The sequence below is a fragment of the Sphaerodactylus townsendi genome, linkage group LG11 (genome assembly GCF_021028975.2).
Source record: "Sphaerodactylus townsendi isolate TG3544 linkage group LG11, MPM_Stown_v2.3, whole genome shotgun sequence".
NCBI classification, from domain to species: domain Eukaryota; kingdom Metazoa; phylum Chordata; class Lepidosauria; order Squamata; family Sphaerodactylidae; genus Sphaerodactylus; species Sphaerodactylus townsendi.
The window spans coordinates 75,805,244-75,824,936 of record NC_059435.1 but is presented as its reverse complement, the minus strand read 5'-3'; the positions used below and the strand labels follow the sequence as shown (position 1 = coordinate 75,824,936).

At 48.3% G+C, this 19,693-nt stretch overlaps 1 protein-coding gene across 5 annotated transcripts in view; it reads left to right on the top strand.

Moving 5' to 3' along the window:
• Positions 1-19,693, top strand: part of ALS2CL (ALS2 C-terminal like) — a 59,034-nt gene that overhangs the window by 21,119 nt on the left and 18,222 nt on the right. For 3 of the 5 annotated variants that reach the window (XM_048510916.1, XM_048510919.1, XM_048510920.1), the window contains 14 exons: positions 103-280; positions 1,870-1,935; positions 4,879-5,044; positions 5,397-5,525; positions 7,644-7,763; positions 8,405-8,472; positions 8,697-8,763; positions 9,944-10,140; positions 11,704-11,769; positions 13,287-13,385; positions 15,227-15,388; positions 16,143-16,254; positions 17,899-17,976; positions 19,525-19,652. In XM_048510916.1, the coding sequence (XP_048366873.1) occupies positions 103-280; positions 1,870-1,935; positions 4,879-5,044; positions 5,397-5,525; positions 7,644-7,763; positions 8,405-8,472; positions 8,697-8,763; positions 9,944-10,140; positions 11,704-11,769; positions 13,287-13,385; positions 15,227-15,388; positions 16,143-16,254; positions 17,899-17,976; positions 19,525-19,652 (1,636 nt within the window). The remainder of the gene's footprint in view (positions 1-102; positions 281-1,869; positions 1,936-4,878; positions 5,045-5,396; positions 5,526-7,643; positions 7,764-8,404; positions 8,473-8,696; positions 8,764-9,943; positions 10,141-11,703; positions 11,770-13,286; positions 13,386-15,226; positions 15,389-16,142; positions 16,255-17,898; positions 17,977-19,524; positions 19,653-19,693) is intronic. The other 2 variants (XM_048510917.1, XM_048510918.1) reach the window with 2 other exon arrangements.

Genomic DNA, 19,693 nt, shown 5'->3' with positions numbered 1-19,693 from the left:
TCTTCTTCTTCTTCTTCTTCTTCTTCTTCTTCTTCTTCTTCTTCTTCTAAAACTCTATTGCTGCAGGGACCTTGACGGCACGTTTTCTTCCTGCCCTTGAAGGCTCCTTTGAGAATTTGGACCTTTTTTTGCGACTGAATGAGCATTTCCACCTTCTCTGGGACTTGACTGAAGAGAGCTGTCGGACCCTGAAGCAGTCCTTCGGCAGCCCGGAATGCATCAGCGTCCAAGATTTCTACCTGATCTGGAAGGCGGACCTGTTCCTCGATCGATACATCCAGTGAGTACAATCTCTGCCGGCTTGTTTATTTGATTTGAAGCATTTATGTAGCAGCACTTTGCCCCGCAGGCACTCTAGGTGGCTTGCGGTATGAGTGGTAATAAAAGACAAGAAGATAACATCCGACCGCTAATTTAAGATCAATACTTTCAATCTGCTGGTGGGCAGAAAAACTAAAATGAATCAAATGCCATCCTGAATAAGATCATAAAATCGTGTCTCCTCCTTTGGAGGTTTTTAAACAGAGGCTGGATGGCCATCTGTCGGGAATGCTTTGATTGTGTGTTCCTGCATGGCAGGGGGTTGGACTGGATGGCCCCTGGGGGTCTCTTCCAACTCTATGATTCTGTCTTTGATTCATGTATTCAGCTGCCTCTGCTTAAAACCTTCCAAGTTGGTGGGGGGGGGGGGAGGAGGAGGAGGAGTTTGGATTTATATCCCACCTTCATCTCCTATAAGGAGACTCAACATGGCTTACAAGCTCCTTTCTCTTCCTCTCCCCACAACAGACACCTTGTGAGGTAGGTGGGGTTAAGACAGTGGTGGCAAGCCTATGGCATTCCAGATGTTCATGGACTACAATTCCCATCAGCCCCTGCCAGCATGGCCAAGGGGCTGATGGGAATTGTAGTCCATGAACATCTGGAGTGCCCTAGGTTCGCCACCATAGGGTTAAGAGAGTTATGAGAGAACTGTGACTAGCCCAAGGTCACCCAGCAGGAATGTAGGAGTGTGGAAACACATCTGGTTCACCAGATAAGCCTCTGCTGCTCGGGTGGAGGAGTGGGGAATCAAACCCAGTTCTCCAGATTAGAACCCACCTGCTCTTTACCACTACACCAGAGTTTGGATTTGCATCCTGCTTTTTCCAGCCTTAAGGAGTCTCGGAGTGGCTTACAAACCCCTCCCTTTATGCCAGTGATGGCAAACCTTTTCGAGACCGAGTGCCCAAATTGCAACCCAAAACCCACTTATTTATCACAAAGTGCCAACACGGCAATTTAACCTGAATACTGAAGTTTTAGTTTAGAAAAAACTATTTGTTCTGAGGCGTGTGTTACTCGGGAGTAAGCTTGGTGGCAGTCGGTGGCTTTGCTTTGAAGCAACTGTGCAACTCTTCCCATGGGTGAATCATGACCCTAGGAAGGTTTACTCAGAAGCAAACCCCATTGCCAGCAACCGAGCTTACTCCCAGGTAAAGGAGTTTCTTCACAAGGATTTTCTTCCCATGAAAATCAGTGGGGTTTAACAGCGCTTAACAGGGTTACCTACACTGCTTCCCCAAAACTAGGTCTTAGGTTTAATGCTAATAATCGAGCCCAGCGGCCCAGGCCAGCCTAGATGTGTGTCGTGTGCCCACAGAGAGGGCTCTGAGTGCCACCTCTGGCACCCGTGCCATAGGTTCGCCACCACTGCTTTATGCCTTCCTAACCATACTTTGCTTTCCCACCTTCCTCCTTGTTCAGTGTGCTCAAGATGTGCCGTGGCATCCACAGAACGGCCGTCATAATCTCTCTGGTGTCTTTTCTGTCCGACGTAACGCAAACTGGTGGCATAATGCTGCTCTTAATATTTTTGTCCCCCAACAGGTATTTTTCTACCTTTGCCAGCTTTGCGGTCGTTCAGGGCTTTGAACATGCGGCCAGGATTAAAAGGTGAGCCGTGGATTTTTAGTTGCCCCCCTGTTATTGCTTCCCTGTAACAAAATGGTGCGGTTGGGACTGGAAGAAAGGCCGTTGAGCCGCTGAAGAGCAGGTGCGTCCGGCTGCATCTCCTCGCAGCGAGAACGAGCGAGATTCGAGTCTGGCGGGATCCTAGACACCAGTGGAGATCTTCCAGGTATTGGCTTTCGAGAGTCACCAGATGCAAGGAGGAATGGAGATATTCTCGGGTTTGATTCCCCGCTCTGCCGCCTGAGCTGTGGAGGCTTATCTGGGGAATTCAGATTAGCCTGTACACTCCCACACACGCCAGCTGGGTGACCTTGGGTTAGTTCATTAGATTCCAGTGGTTATCCAGATTACCAGGAACTACAATTCCCATCAGCCTCTGTCAGCATGGCCAATTGGCCATGTTGGTAGGGGCTGATGGGAATTGTAGTTCCTGAACATCTGGAGAGCCGCAGGTTCCCTACCCCTGGGCTAGTCACAGCTTCTCAGAGCTCTCTCAGCCCCACCCACCTCACAGGGTGTTTGTTGTGGGGGGGGGGGGGAAGGGCAAGGAGATTGTAAGCCGCTTTGAGTCTCCAACAGGAGAGAAAGGGGGGATATAAATCCAAACTCCTCCTCCTCTTCTTCTTCTTCTTCTTCTTCTTCTTCTTCTTCTTCTTCTTCTTCTTCTTCTTCTTCTTCTTCTTCTTCTTCTTCTTCTATCCATCCATGGGGGCTGCAGGGAAGGGTTAGAGCACAGGTGTCAAACTCGCGGCCCTCCAGATGTTATGGACTACAGTTCCCATCATCCCCTGCCAATATCATCCTGGCAGGGGATAATGGGAACTGTAGTCCATAACATCTGGAGGGCCGTGAGTTTGGCACCTATGGTTTAGGAGTAGGGTGGGTAATTATGGAAGTTTTCAGATAGTTCAGGATATCTTTCATCAGCCCCTGCAAGAATAGCCAATTGGCCACGCTGGCAGGGGCTGATGGGAATTGTAATCCACGAACATCTGGAGGGCCATAGTTTGAAGACCCCTGGTTTAGAGTCTTGAATTTCAGTTTGTAGTGCCACTTACTTTTAAAACATCCAAGCGTTGCAAGAAGTGTCCCTGAGGGTCTTGCGGACCTATGACCTCGCGGGACTTTTGGGCACCCTGCTTTCGCGGCCTCCGCAAGGCACTCTTCTTCCGACCCTCGGGTGCTGGTAGGTGGTGCAGACTTATCTCAGGAAATCTGCTCTCGAGGAGAGCATCCACGTGACTCTCGGTCACAAGGCAGGGCGCGTGCAGGTCGGGTCCTGGGGCGAGACGGCGAGTCTCCGCTTGATGTTTTGACATGATTCACAGCCGCTTGCGTAATGAGGTGTGGATCTTGGAAGCGGCCCTGCATACGTTTGCGATCAGGAAAAGCGGGAGGCATGTTTTTCAGAGGGGCGTTTGGCTGTCATCCAGCGTTGGATTTTGCTGGTCCCTGAGAATGCAGATAAGCTATACAATGAGAGGCAGGATGGCCTAGTGGTAGTGTCAGATTAAGAGACCCGGGTTCAAACCTCCGATCTGTAATGGAAGCTTGTAGGGCTGTGGTGGCGAACCTTTGGCACTCCAGATGTTATGGACTACAATTCCCATCAGCCCCTGCCAGCATGGCCAATTGTAGGGGCTGATGGGAATTGTAGTCCATAACATCTGGAGTGCCAAAGGTTCGCTACCACTGTTGTAGGGTGACCTTGGCCCAGTCATTGAGAATGAATTGCAGAGGCCATATCTACCCATTATATTCTACTGCGGATAGCCAGCTCTCTGGTTGAATATAATGGGTAGACCTGGCCTCTGCAAAGGCCAGGTCTATCAGTTCATTCTAAATGGCTAGGTCAGTGATGGCGAACCTTTTCGAGACTGAGTGCCCAAATTGCAACCCAAAACCCACTTACTTATCGCAAAGTGCCAACACGGCAATTTAACCTCAATACTGAGGTTTCAGTTTAGTAAAAGTGGTTGGCTCCGAGGCGTGCGCTACTCAGGAGTAAGCTTGGTGGTAGTCGGTGACTTTGCTTTGAAGCAACCGTGCAACTCTTCCAATGGGTGAATCACGACCCAAGGAGGGTTTACTCAGAAGCAAGCCCCATTGCCAGCAACCCAGCTTACTCCCAGGTAAAGGATCACGCTTTAGTTCTTCGCATGAAAATCAGTGGGGTTTAACAGTGCTTAACAGGGTTACCTACACTGCTTCCCCAAAACTAGGTCTTAGGCTTAATGCTAATAATTGAGCCCAGCGGCCCAGGCCAGCCTAGATGTGTGTGTGTGTGTGGGGGGGGGGGGAATTTCCCCCCCACATGATGAACTCTGTGCGTGCCCACAGAGATGGCTCTGAGTGCCACCTCTGGCACCCGTGCCATAGGTTCGCCATCACTGTTGTAGGGTGACCCTTGGCCCAGTCATGTAGAATGAATTGCAGAGGCCAGGTCTACCCATTATATTTCACCACAGGTAGCCAGCTCTCTGGTGGAATATAACAAATAGACCTGGCCTCTGCAAAGGCCAGTTCTACCAATTTATTCTAAATGGCTAGGTCCATGGTGGCGAACCTATGGCACTTCCGATGTTCATGGACTACAATTCTCATCAGCCTCTGCCAGCATGGCCAATTGGCCATGTTGGCAAAGGCTGATGGGAATTGTAGTCCATGAACATCTGAAGTGCCATAGGTTCGCCACCACTGGGCTAGGTAGACCAGTCCTCCAGAGAGCTGCTTAGCCACAATTGAAATAATGGGTAGACCTGCCCTCTGGAAAGCTAGTATTCCACAGGAAGACCCCCTGTTGGATTTGTAGATACACCCCCACCCAGAGAGCAGCTTCCATTCTGAGTAGACAAGACTGCATTGGATGGGCTGGCGCAGTGCAGGCGGACTCATGTCTTCGTTGTGTCTTCTGGGTCTTGGCAGCGAGGTCTGGAAGTCGCACAAGCCGGCCCTGCAGCAGTTCCTCGCCGACTTCTCCCTGGACGCCTCGGTGGCCGTGGCTCTCCATATGGTGCTGCACAAACCCTTCCGGGATCAGCTCCAGCAATACACCCTCATCCTCTCCAAGCTCCAGGGATCTCCTGGCCAGGTATTGGATCTCCCATCGAAGGTTTCCACATCTGGGTTGGGCAATTCCTGTAGGTTTGTGGGTGGAGCCTAGGAGGGGTGGTGCTTGAGGAGGGGAGGAGCCTCATTGGCTACAACTGTGGTGGCGAACCTTTGGCACTCCAGATGTTATGGACTACAATTCCCATCAGCCTCATTGGGGCGTAAAGCAGCCATTTCCTTCAGGGGATTCCTAGGAATGGGGAAACCCAAGTTCCCTTCCCAAACTACAGCTCCCAGGAAGCTTTGGGAGGGGGAGGAGCCAGGAATTCTAGGGTCTGCCCTTGGATGCTTAGCAAATACTGAAGGACTGTACCTTTTTATCCTCCCAACAGTGCCCTGAAAATGAAACCATCTCCTACGCTTCTAACAAGTTTGCAAAGCTGGAATCCTTCGTTCGGCAAGTCTTGGATGAAGCTGGTCTTACCAGAGGCCTGTGGAAATCCTTGGGACACAAATTCACGGTGCGTGAGAGAGAACGCTTAGGATCTTGCGGGTTTTCCATGTCAGGTATTCGCTGAAGGTCCCTTCTCTAGTGGAATGAATAAGGCCGTTTTTAAGAAGAGGAAGAGGAGTTTGGATTTATATCCCCCCTTTCTCTCCTGCAGGAGACTCAAAGGGGCTTACAATCTCCTTGCCCTTCCCCCCACACAACAAACACCCTGTGAGGTGGGTGGGGCTGAGAGAGCTCCGAAAAGCTGTGACTAGCCCAAGGTCACCCAGCTGGCGTGTGTGGAAGTGCACAGGCTAATCTGAATTCTCCAGATAAGCCTCCACAACTCAAGCGGCAGAGCTGGGAATCAAACCCGGTTCCTCCAGAATGCACCTGCTCTTAGCCACTACGCCACTGCTGCAGTTCTGGATGTGTAGAAATCTGCTTGGGACCATCAGCCAGACAAGTTCACTTCAGAGGTATAGAGGTTAAGAGCAGGTGGACTCTTATCTGGAGAACTGGGTTTGAGTTCCCGCTCCTCCACCTGAGCAGCGACTGTTATCTGGTGAACTGGATTTGTTTCCCTGTTCCTGCACATGAAGCCAGCTGGGTGACCTTGGGCCAGTCCCAGTTCTATTGGAACTCTCTCATCTCCACCTACCTTGCAAAGTGCCTGTTGTGGGGAGAGATAGGGAAAGGGATTTGTAAACCACTTGGGAGAAAGAGAAAGGTGGAATAAGAGAGAAGAGAAAGAGTGGAATAAAATACAGAAGAGAAAGGTGGAATAAAAATCCAAACTCCGCTTCTTCAACCTCCAGTGTTTTTAGTCTGAAAGGTCTTAAAGTTTGTACAGCTTGCAAATGATCGAATAGTGAGGATATTTCCTTTTTGAGAAACTAACGTAGTTTTATTTATTTTCTTTGTTTGTAATCCACCTTTCTCATTTAGGTACAAAGGAGATTATGGAATTAGCAGACAGTACAATAAAAACCGTCTAAGGCACAGGTGTCAAACTTGCGGCCCTCCAGATGTTGTGGACTACAGTTCCCATCATCCCCTGCCAGCATGATGCTGGCAGGGGATGATGGGAGCTGTAGTCCATAACATCTGGAGGGCCATGAGTTTGAGGGATTCAATAAATTTTGCAGTAAAAGTAGTTTGATGCGTAGTCCCAGGATGCAAACACAAATATCTATATCTATATATAAAAGTAGAAAACCAGGCTAAACAAACTGCATAATAGGAGCAGTAGTGGCATAGTATCTAAGAGCAGTGGCTAAGTGGCTAAGAGCAGGTGGGGAATTCAGATTAGCCTGCGCACTCCCACACATGCCAGCTGGGTGACCTTGGGCTAGTCACAGCTTCTCAGAGCTCTCTCAGCCCCACCCACCTCACAGGGTGTTTGTTGTGAGGGGGGAAGGGCAAGGAGATTGTAAGCCCCTTTGAGTCTCCTACAGGAGAGAAAGGGGGGATATAAATCCAAACGCTCTTCTTCATAATGCATATAACGTAAGGTGCAAGAATAAAAGGAAACTGCCTTTGATTTTCATGGGTGTTAAAGTTGATGCCTAGTGATATTTTTGAAGTTTACACTTTGAAGTTTAGAATTTACATCCCTAAAAATGCTTTTCCAGGAGTTACCCCCGTGGAATAAAATGGGACTTATTTCTTAGACCTGTTTAGAATTGCTCCCTGAGAGTAAGTTAATTTGAACCAGCATAGGACTCACTTTTACTTACCTTGAAATGACAACCAATCTATATGCACAGATTATTTGGAAATCTGGAAAATTTCTCTTCTCATGGTGTTCAGTTTAGGGTTGCTGGCACCCATCTGGATTAGATAGCTGGTGATTTTTGCCTTTCTCACTAGCAGAGGGAACTTGTTCGTTTAAAATTCTGAGATGCCAGGCTGCGTTGAAATGAATTAAAAAATCTTCGTTAAATTAGTTTAAAAATCTTACCGATTCTTATGTTTCAGACATCAATATCTGTTGCCCGCTGCTTGATCTTGAGGTCTAGAAACATGCCAAAGATTTATTTAATCTGTGTAAGAGTTAAAGATGAAATTGTCAAGATCTGACGTAAGCCCACTGTTCCGCTAAAGTGTATCATGAAGTGGTGGAAACAACTTTGTCTTCATGTTCCAGGACGTTCTGCGTATTCCGGAGCGGAGGTTGCTAGAAGACAGCCAAAATCTTGCAGTCTTGTCTAGCACGGGTCGATCGGATCGTGTTCTGCTCTTCAACGATATCCTAGTGCTGATCCAGGTGAGACAAGTGAGAAAGCAGGAACTCCAAGGTTGGGCCTGTGAGCAAAATGGTAGTTAGACTTTCTTGATTGGCTTGTAATTAGAGGGTCTTTGAGGGGGGCAAGAAATCTTTTCAACAGGGCTTTGTGGCTTCCCTTCACCATATCCTGGGATCCCCTGGGGGGAAACTATGATAACAATATTAACGTAGGCTTCTTAGTATAGCTGAACATTTGTATCTGGGGTCCCCAACTGTTGGAATTCTGACACAAGGGGTTGGCGCAACCACAAAATGGCTGCCAAAATAGGTGGAGCCAACCACAAAATGGCTGCCACATGAGGTGGAGCCAACAACAGAATGTTAGGAAGGAAATTCTGTGTATGGTTTACCTTTGGTCACAGGCCAAAGATCCTTGGGCTGTGGTGGTAGCTACTGCCAAACTCTTGCTTTTAAAAATCTGCTCAGCCGGTAAGAAGTCCAGCTGGGGAAAAACCCACCTGGCCTGTCCATTTTCTAAAAAAAATTGGTGTCCGTTTTCTAAAAAACATTGGGGTGTTTACCGGTATGTGCTCGCACGCACGCACGCACACGTTTTCTTTTTCTTTTTTGTTGCCAAAATTTCTCTTCTGACCTTTTCATTTGAAAACGTGTCTTCTCAGGGGAGCAGTTTCCAAAGTTTTGATCTGAGGCTTGTGTGGGTAGAGGCTGCCGGGAGAGACGCAGGAAAGTAAGTGGACATTTTTTCATTCACCTTGTCTGATATTTATGTGCCACAGTAATTTGATGTGTACCTCAGTAATTCTCATATCTGGCAGGCAGAGGTGTGTTTACAAACTCTTCTTCTTCTTCTTGGTTTGTGCTTCCAAAATTGCATTTATAGTGCGGTGCGATAGCAGTTCTCTTCTGTTCTTGGTTTGGTAGCTAAAGTACCATTCCTGCTTTTTCCCACAGGTGCGCTGTCCGCATCATTACCCCCGAGGAAGAGTTTTTCCTTTTGGCCAAAGATGCCAAAGCACAGGTAAGCGGCTGTCTGCTGGAGAGACGGGGAAATAGTTGTTGAAATCTTGAGTTTCTCATTCTTTATGTGTTTCTCTTTTTTCCCCTGGGAATGGGAAGGTCTCAACTCTCAAGGAGAGCGGGCGGGACAATCAGGGTGCAGCTCTCCAGGGAGGGGCAAGGGGGGGGTCTTCTCCTGTGTCAAACCCCAGTGAAAGAGATTGCAGGTGCCCCGAAAGCACCCTTCCGCTGCTCCCATCTGTTTCAACCAGTGTGGTGTAGTGGTTAAGAGCAGGTGGATTCTAATCTGGAGAACGGGGTAGGATTCCCCCACTCCTCCACCTGAGTGGCAGAGGCTTATCTGGTGAACCAGATGTGTTTCCGCACTCCTGCATTCCTGCTGGGTGACCTTGAGCTAGTTACAGTTCTCTGTAAACTCTCTCAGCCCCACCTGCCTCACAAGGTGTCTGTTGTGGGGAGGGGAAGGGAAAGGAGCTTGTAAGCCCCCTTGAGTCTCCTTACAGGAGAGGAAGGTGGGGTATAAATCCAAACTCCTCCTCCTCTTTCTTCCTCCTCCACCACCAATGTGCCACTGTAAGGAACTAGTAAGGACCAGGCCAAAAGTAACTGTTCAAGTTCTTTATTGAGCTGGCATTCTCAGTCGATCACAAGCAATGCGGGAACTGGCCTCCCAACGTTCGAACAGCCTCTTTTACGGGCACCCCACCAGTTCCCGCCAAAGTTAGATAAACACCTGTAGTTCCCATCTGAAAACCATGTTGAAACAGTTTCACACAGACGGGCAAGAGAAACAGGAGATACAGATACTAGCAACTGCAGATACTGGAAACACTCCCCAATCCGGGCATCCCGCCAACCTTGTCAGACGAAAACCTTCCAAGGCTAAGCAGCAACCTTACAGCCACGTCCTCCCCTAGCGACAGGACAAGACCAAGACGACACCCTCCTGGGAGACACAATTAGAAGGTCCGAAATCATCTTGGAACTCTGTGGAGCTGGGCAAAGAGGCATATACATATCTACCCACGTTTGCTTAGGGCTGGATCTAGACTAGGAAGCGCTTGGCCGTGTGCTGCGGCTGATTGGTGGAACGTTTGCTGGGCCTGCAGACGGTCCTAGGTGAGGCCCTATAATTTGAGCATCCTGTTTGGCGTTTTCAGGTGTTTTCTTTGCTCCCGCAGGCTGTTTGGCAGTGGAAGGTGAACCAAGCGGTGCGGCAGGCCCTGAACGGGAAGAGGGACTTCCCTTTGTGGTGCGGAGACGGCGAAGGGAGCGACCCCCTGAGCTGCCGCCACTTCTCGTTCACTTTCAGGGCGGAGGGGAAGCTGAAGAATGCAGCTTATGAAGGAGAGTGGTGTCTGGGGAAGCCCCACGGCAAGTAAGTCTGGCCTGTTCTTTCCTGGCCTCAAAATCTTCCCCAAACTTTCATGATGGTTTGGACAGCATTTCCAGTCTCCCGTTGCCAGCGTGGTGTCGTAGTTAGGAGCAGCTGGGCAGTGGTGGGATCCAAAAATTTTAGTAACAGGTTCCCATGGTGGTGGGATTCAAACTGTGGCGTAGCGCCCATGGGGCTGGGCGGGGCACGACGGGGGCGTGGGCGGGCATTCCAGGGGTGGTGCATTCCGGGGCAGGGCTGTGGCAAGGACGCAGCCGCTGCGCCGGTCCTTGGGCGGGAAACGAATGCACGCAGGCGCAGGCTGCCACGCACGCCGGTGCACCTCCTGCTAGACTGCTTCAAGTTCTGCGCGCTACTGCTGAGAGGAGGGGCGTAACTAAGGCAAAAATCACGTGGCAAAATCACCAGTTAGTAAGCCCCTCTCGGCACACACAAATAATTAGTAACCTACTCTCGGGAACCTGTGAGAACCTGCTGGATCCCACCTCTGCAGCTGGGGAACCGTGTCGGATTCCCTGCTCCTGCACATGAAGCCTGCTAGTCACAGTTCTCTCCAGACTCTCTCAGCCCCTCGTACTGCTGCGGGGAGAGGAAGGGAAAGGAGTTTTTAAGCCCCTTTGAGACTCGTTAGGGTTGAGAAAAGTGGGGTATAAATCCAAACTCTTTTTCTTCTATCTCGGTGTTATCGGGTTGCTTTAAAATATCAAAGTCTCTGCTGGCCTAGCAGAGACGTCTTGGCATTGTACGGGATTGACTGACTGACTGACTGACTGACTGACTGACTGACTGACTGACTGACTGACTGACTGACTGACTGACTTACCGTGTTTCCCCGAATATAAGACAGTGTCTTATATTAATTTTTGCTCCCAAAGATGCGCTATCTCTTATTTTCAGGGGATGTCTTATTTTTCTGTGTTCTGTTCGTCGGGCATGCTTCCAAACCAAAACTTTGCTATGTCTTACTTTCGGGGGATGCCTTATATTTCGCACTTCAGCAAAACCTCTACTACTTCTTATTTTTAGGGGATGTCTTATATTCGGGGAAACAGGGTACTTACTTCCTTATTTATTTTATTGGGTTTTGTATACCGCCCTACCCCCGAAGGGCTCTGGGCGGTGAACAACATAAATCACAGATATACAATAACCCTTAAACACATTAAAACAATTTAAAACGCAGCGATCAGTAACCAACAATGTCCGCAATAACCCTCATTAAAACCCTCCCGAAAGGGTTATCTGACCTGCAATAAAGAAATCTTTGTTCATCAACAAGTGTTTCAATTGGACTGGGAAAAGGAGGTTCTGACAGGTGTAGTAAGTGTGTGGATCAGAGCTGTGTAACTTTTTTACAGTGTGATTTGCTTCTGCGTTCTGCCTGGGAAAGGGAGGGGATCTCTCAACTCCAGTGGGTTTTGCAACATATCCTGCCCCCCCCCCCCCGTCTGCCGCTAACGCAACATTACAAAAACTGTCCCTTCTTCCGTGTAGCTGTTCCTTGAGTTGGCCACGGGTGTTTTAACCAGCCTTCTTGAATTACAGGGGAACCCTGATGTGGCCGAATGGCCGGAACTACGTTGGAGACTTCAAAGAAGGCCTGGAACACGGGTGAGGAAGAGCTTTGCTGAGGAGTCTCCTCCCAACTGTGCGAAATGTTCCTCCAATCATTCAGTGTGCCTTGCACGGAGCTAGGCTCGAATTGAAAGCACTGCGGCACTTCAAAGTGCGCACGATGCGCTGAACTCCTGGCTGAGATTTTAGCCTGGCCTCACTTTTTCTGCCTCTCCCTCCCATCTGGTACTGGCCCGCCTTATCGGGTTGTTGGAATCCAGATGATACAAGTCTGTGGGGTGAAAAGCACAAGTTGGGTCCAGGTTCTTGTTGTTATTATTTATTTATTTGGTTTGATTTGATACCCTGCTCTCCCCCACCAAAGCAGGCTTGGAGCAGTCATATAAATTAGTACTGTAAAATAGATGATCGAATAAACAGTATGCAGAGAGGGAGCAGCAGTGGCGTAGGAGGTTAAGAGCTCATGTATCTAATCTGGAGGAACCGGGTTTGATTCCCAGCTCTGCCGCCTGAGCTGTGGAGGCTTATCTGGGGAATTCGGATTAGCCTGTACACTCCCACACACGCCAGCTGGGTGACCTTGGGCTAGTCACAGCTTCTCGGAGCTCTCTCAGCCCCACCTACCTCACAGGGTGTTTGTTGTGAGGGGGGAAGGGCAAGGAGATTGTCAGCCCCTTTGAGTCTCCTGCAGGAGAGAAAGGGGGGATATAAATCCAAACTCTTCTTCTTCTAAAGAATTAACCAAGGGTGGAACAACTTGCTGATGCCCCTTTTCCTCAGGTTAAACCACAGGTGTCAAACTCGCGGCCCTCCAGATGTTATGGACTACAGTTCCCTTCATCCCCCTGCCATGCTGGGATGATGGGAACTGTAGTCCATAACATCTGTAGGGTCGCGAGTTTGGCACTTGTGGGTTAAACGGCTCTCCAGCATTGCTTCCATCTCAGTGGTATTACTTAATTATTTGCTTACTTGCTTATTTTATTACATTTCTATACCGTCCCTCCCCTTTCAGGCTCAGGGTGGTTCACAACAATTCATAAAAGCGAGATAAAACACAGTAGCTATAAACCAATATGATAATGACTCGAATTAAAAGCTGTACTTCCTAATCAGATGGCAAAACCTCTCCATGAGCTCAGAAAATCCTAAAAAGAGGGAGAGGATGTAGAAAATCTCCACCTAATAGAAAGAGTGGCAGGAGCAGAGGCATATTTAGGGGAAATGTAGCCCGGTGCAAAATCTGAGTTTTCTGCACACCGCCCCCGCTCAGTATGGGTGGCCACCCTCCCCCACCACAACCAAACAACTTTTTTGCACCAGGTCTGGAAGTCAGGGTATGGACCTGGGGGGAAGGAAGAGGGGTGTGAGGGCGATTTCCCGCCCCCTACATGACTAACTGGCCACAGCCCGGGGACATTTGCCCCTTGTGTCCCCGTGGGTGGTACGCCCCTGGCGGCAGATGATGGAGGGAGAGGCCAGAGCTTATCTCGTGTGATTTGCATGTGACTTTGGCTGATGTCTCTGCTTCTATCCCCCCCCGCCCCCAACAGGTTTGGGATCTGCCTCATCCCTTGTGCGTCCGGGGATTGTTACGACTGTTACAAGTGCCATTGGCAGGAAGGCAAAATGAGCGGTTACGGGATTTGCGAGTAAGTAAGCCTCGGGAACAGCGGCTTTTGCCAAGTCCTCTCTCTTCCCTCTCCCTCCCTGGGTCTAAAATTGGGATCATTTAAAAAGTGAGCTTACCCAAAGAATCAAAGATGTATCACGACAATCTGATCTGGCAAGATATTCAGATTTTACTCTATGCTATATACAGAAATATATCACTGCCCCTGCTCCTTATTTAACTTATCTGGATAACAAAGATCTAAGGAGAGCTTTTACTCTTGCAAGAAGTGCACATTTACCTTCTGCTGTCTTAGAAGGGAAATATCAAAAGATACCCTTACGCTGCAAGGTTATGTTCTTGCTCTCTGAATTCTGTAGAAACTATAGAGCATATGTTATTAAAGTGTCCCCTTGATGAGGAGGCAAGGAAAAAATGCCTGTCACATCTGCTACACAAAATGACATATTGATCTGATAAAGTTTGTTGCGAAAAACTATTACAAGATAAGAAGGAGAATATTACTCAATGGGTAGCAAAATTCTGTCTATTCATTATGAAAAAGAAAAAATTATCTGAATATGGTATCCCCCCTTAGATGTTTTTGTTTTGTTTAGTATTTTTATGCTGTTTGGTGTGTTTACAAAGTAGAATGATATACAGATGGATAGTGCTGGATTACGAGAGGGAGATCTGCATTCTTGTTTGGTTGTAGATATTTTGGAGATTTGTAATATATCTGGTCATTGACTGTAAATAAAGTCGTCTTCTTCTTCCCTGGGTCTCGCGATGCTTCAGCAAAATCAAAGCGGGTCAGGAAGAAATCTGTCGTCCCCCCTCCCCCACCTGCTCGCTGTGCATCGAACTGCCTAAAGCCCTAATTTTACCTAAGCTGGTCCTCAGACGGCATGGCGACGGCACATCCTTGTTTGTTTTATTTAAAAAAAATTGCTGCTACATTCTCTTCGTTTCTTCAAATTAGACATCTTTAGTTTCTTTTTCTTGATCAGACGGAGGCAAGCTATTCTCAGACTTCATGTAAGCGTTGCCTGTCTGAAGGTATTTTCTTTGAAACGCATTTATTTTCTCTTTTCACTTTAATTGAGCCGTGCAGGTGTAGGGTACATTGTTATTGCTATTGTTACGGCTTGTTGCTTTCTTAGTTGTGAACCAGGCCTCAGTCACAAATAACGCCCTTCTAGGGCAAAGATGTGGCACCCCTATTAAGTACATAAGAACTAGCCTGCTGGATCAGACCAGAGTCCATCTAGTCCAGCTCTCTGCTACTCGCAGTGGCCCACCAGGTGCCTTTGGGAGCTCACCTGCAGCAGGTGAAAGCAATGGCCTTCTGCTGCTGCTGCTGCTCCTGAGCACCTGGTCTGCTCAGGCATTTGCAATCTCAGATCAAGGAGGATCAAGATTGGTAGCTGTAGATCGACTTCTCCTCCATAAATCTATCCAAGCCCCTTTTAAAGCTATCCAGGCTAGTGGCCATCACCACCTCCTGTGGCAGCAGATTCCAAACACCAATCACACGTTGCGTGAAGAAGTGTTTCCTTTTATTAGTCCTAATTCTTCCCCCCAGCATTTTCAATGAATGCCCCCTGGTTCTAGTATTGTGAGAAAGAGAGAAAAATTTCTCTCTGTCCACATTTTCTACCCCATGCATCATTTTATAGACTTCCATCATATCCCCCCACAGATGTCTCCTCTCCAAACGAAAGAGTCCCAAACGCTGCAGCCTCTCCTCATAAGGAAGGTGCTCCAGTCCCTCAATCATCCTCGTTGCCCTTCTCTGCACTTTTTCTATCTCTTCGATATCCTTTTTGAGATGTGGCGACCAGAACTGAACATGTTAATTGTCTCGTGCCTCTTTCCCAGGTACGGCAACGAGATGGTCTACAAAGGGTATTTCAAGGACAACCTGCGCCACGGATTCGGCATCCTGGAGAACCCTTCCAGTGCCAAGGGCCCATTCAAATACACGGGGCACTGGGAAAATGGCAAACGGAGCGGTTATGGCATTTGGGATGACCACGAGAGGTAAGTCCGGCAGATCTGGATGGTACTTTGCTCGGATAATTCTCTGAGGACAAGGCCTGTTAGGTTCCAGTCCATCAGCACCTTAGAGATCAACAAAATGTTCAGGGTATGATCTTTTGAGAGTCAGTGCTCTCGTTGTCTGACATGTCAGAATGGAAAAAGAAGAAGAGTTTGGATTTACATCCCCTGATTCTCTCCTGTAAGGAGACTCAAGGGGGCTTACAAGCTCCTTCCCCCCCTCCCAACACACAACAAACACCCTGTGAGGTGGGTGGTGTTGAGAGAGCTCCGAAGAACTGTGACTTGCCCAATGTCACCCAACTGGCGTGTGTTGGAGTGCACAAGCTAATCTGGTTCACCAGATAACCCTCCACAGCTCAAGTGGCAGAGTGGGGAATCAAACCCGGTTCTCCAGATTAGAATGCACCTGCTCTTAACCACTACACCATGCTGGAGATCCCAGAGTCCTTATATCTCAGTCAGAAGGTGGGAGGGATGGGGCAAAGAAATAATTTAGGATGCGGCGGATAGTTGTGTCGGTCTGCAGTAAAAGAGCAGGATTGGAGTCCAGTAGTACCTTAGGTTTTGGGGGCATGAGCTTTGAGAAAGTAGAGGAGGAGTTTGAATCTATACTGTGCTTTTCTCTCCTGAAGGAGTCTCAGAGGGGCTTACAAGCTCCTTTCCCTTCTGCTCCCTACCACAGACACCTTGAGAGGTCGGTGGGACTGAGAGAGTTGGTCTTCTTGTGTTTCAGGTCAGAGAGGTACATTGGGATGTGGCACGAAGACCAGAGACACGGGCCAGGAATTGTGGTCACGCAGTCCGGCGGCTGCTATCAAAGGATGTTCCACATGGATAAAATGGTGGTAAGTGTTGTAAACGGCAGAGAAGCTGGGGAGCTTCCAGGCACAGGCGTTTGCAGACTACAGCTTGTTTCGCAGCAAATCCCATTGCACTCTGGGTAATTTTATACATGAAAACACATTAGTTGTTAAACCAGTGGTTCTCAACCTTCCTAATGCCGCGACCCTTTAGTACAGTTCCTCATGTTGTGGTGACCCCCAACCCTAGCATTTATCCATTTTACAGATGGAGAACACTAAGAACATAAGAACTAGCCTGCTGGATCAGAGTCCATCTAGTCCAGCACTCTGCTACTCGCAGTGGCCCACCAGGTGCCTTTGGGAGCTCACAGGCAGGAGGTGAAAGCAATGGCCTTCTACTGTGGCTGTTGCTCCCGAGCACCTGGACTGTTAAGGCATTTGCAATCTCAGATCAAAGAGGATCAAGATTGGTAGCCATAGATCGACTTATCCTCCATAAATCTGTCCAAGCCCCTTTTAAAGCTATCCAGGTTAGTGGCCATCACCACCTCCTGTGGCAGCATATTCCAAACACCAATCACACGTTGCGTGAAGAAGCGTTTCCTTTTATTCGTCCTAATTCTTCCCCCCAGCATTTTCAATGGATGCCCCCTGGTTCTAGTATTGTGAGAAAGAGAGAAACATTTCTCTCTGTCAACATTTTCTACCCCATGCATCATTTTATAGATCTTCCATCATATCCCCCTCAGGACGCCTCCTCTACAAACTAAAGAGTCCCAAACGCTGCAGCCTCTCCTCATAAGGAAGGTGCTCCAGTCCCTCAATCATCCTCGTTGCCCTTCTCTGCACTTTTTCTATCTCTTCAACATCCTTTTTGAGATGTGGCGACCAGAACTGAACACAGGACTCCAAGTGCGGTCGCACCACGGCTTTATATAAGGGCATGACAATCCTTGCAGTTTTATTATCAACTCCTTTCCTAATTATCCCCAGCATAGAGTTTGCCTTTTTCACAGCTGCCATGCATTGAGTTGACATTCCCATGGAACTATCCACTAAGACGCCCAAATCCCTTTCCTGGTCTGTGACTGATAGCACTGACCCCTGTAGCGTGTGTGTGAAGTTTGGATTTTTTGCCCCTATGTGCATCACTTTGCATTTTACTACACTGAACTGCATTTGCCGTTTCTTAGCCCACTCACCTAATTTATCTGATGCAGAGAGTCTTAGGCGACCCTGTGAAAGGGTCGTTCGACCCCCAAAGGGGTCACGGCCCACAGGTTGAGAACCACTGCTTTAAACTATCACACAAACTCTAGTGGTCACTCTGGCATGCTCAACCGTGAGGGATGCGGGTCTGGCTTAGAACCAGGGTTTTCGGGTTTCAAAACAAACTCTCTAAGCCTTGTATTGTCGAAGGCTTTCACGGCCGGAATCACTGGGGTGCTGCGGCTGTATGGCCGCGTTCTAGCAGCATTCTCTCCTGACGTTTCACCTGCATCTGTGGCTGAATGCATCTTCAGAGGATCTGATAGTAGGAATGGAAAGCAAGTGGAGTATATATACTGTGAGGTCAAAAGGTGAGGCCCTCTGAATACAGTAGCCTGGCATTTGAGTCACAAAGAAGTCTGTAGCCTGGGAGTAACAATCTCTAAGCCTTTTCTGCTTTCCTTTGGTGATCCGCAGGGCTCTGGGATTCTTCTCTTGGAAGACAACTCTGTCTACGAGGGGAACTTCACACCAGACTTGACTTTTATCGGGAAGGTGAGGCTTGTTTTGGGAACGTGGATTGGATTGAGTAAATCTGGGCTAGGACGATTCTTAGAAGTTTGTTTGTCATGGGTCTGCCCTTCTTTCACACATAGCAAAGCACCAATGGCTAAATTGGAAGCCCTCCTGAGCCCGAAAGGGGAGGGGTGGCATATAAATCCCGGTGTGGTATAGTTGTTAAGAGCAGTGGATCTGGAGAACCTGGTTTGATTCCCTACTCCTCCACCTGAGCGGCAGACTCTCATCTGGTGAACTGGGTTTGTTTTTCTGCTCCTCCACATGAAGCCTGCTGGGAGAGACTTGATGATATTTAGTTTGGTGAAGAGAAGGTCAAGAGGTGACATAAGAACATAAGAACAAGCCAGCTGGATCAGACCAGAGTCCATCTAGTCCAGCTCTCTGCTACTCACAGTGGCCCACCAGGTGCCTTTGGGAGCTCACGTGCAGGAGGTGAAAGCAATGGCCTTCTGTGGCTGTTGCTCCCGAGCACCTGGTCTGCTAAGGCATTTGCAATCTCAGATCAAGGAGGATCAAGAATGGTAGCCAGAGATCGACTTCTCCTCCATCAATCTGTCCAAGCCCTTTTTAAAGCTATCCAGGTGAGTGGCCATCACCACCTCCTGTGGCAGCATATTCCAAACACCAATCACACGTTGCGTGAAGAAGTGTTTCCTTTTATTAGTCCTAATTCTTCCCCCCAGCATTTTCAATGGATGCCCCCCTAGTTCTAGTATTGTGAGAAAGAGAGGAAAATTTCTCTCTGTCAACATTTTCTACCCCATGCATGATAACTATGTTTAGATATCTGAAGGGATGTCATGTTGGTGAGGGAGCAAGCTTGTTTTCTGCTGCCTCAGAGACTAGGACACGTAGTAGTGGGATCCAGGTGAAGGAAAAGAGATTCCACCTAAACATCAGGAAAAACTTCCTGCCCGTCAGGGCTGTTCAACAGTGGAATGCACTTCCTCAGAGGGTGGTGGAGTCTCCTTCTTTTAAAGAGAGGCTGGGTGGCCATCTGTCAGGACTGCTTTGAATGTGTGTCCCTGCATGGCAGGGGGTTGGACTGGATGGTCCTTTGGGGTCTCTTCCAATTCTGTGATTCTATGAAATTTACCTTGGCACCATTTCAAGGTCTGATCTGCATGGCCAACTTCAAGTCTGGGAGCAGATACCTGATGAAGGGACCTTTGACTCTCCTACCCTTAAAGTCTTTCTGGTCTCTAAGTATTAATTGCTGCATTTTAATGTATATTATTTAGAGATTAACTTATATTTGATTTTATGTTTATCTGTATTTGAATGTTATGTTGTTCACTGCCCAGAGCCCTTCGGGGGTTGGGCGGTATATAAGTTGAATGAATGAATGAATGAATGAATGAATGAATGAATGAATGAATGAATGAATGAATAAATAAATAAATAAATAAATAAAAAAAAAATAAGTGGTGCTGGATTTTAATCCAGCTGTTCCACTGCAGCCGAACACAGCTGTCCTCTGAAATTCTGATCCGAATTGCGCTCTGAACGGTGACTCTGTTTCAGGGGAAGCTGACCTTTCCCAACGGCTTCACCTTGGAAGGAAGTTTCGCCAACACATCCAGCCAAGGGCTGCAGACCCAAGGAATCCTGAACACTGCTGGTGAACAGCAGGACGAGCAGATGTGCAAGCTGTAAGTAGGAGGGAGGGCCGTGATCCCTTGGCTCTGGGTTT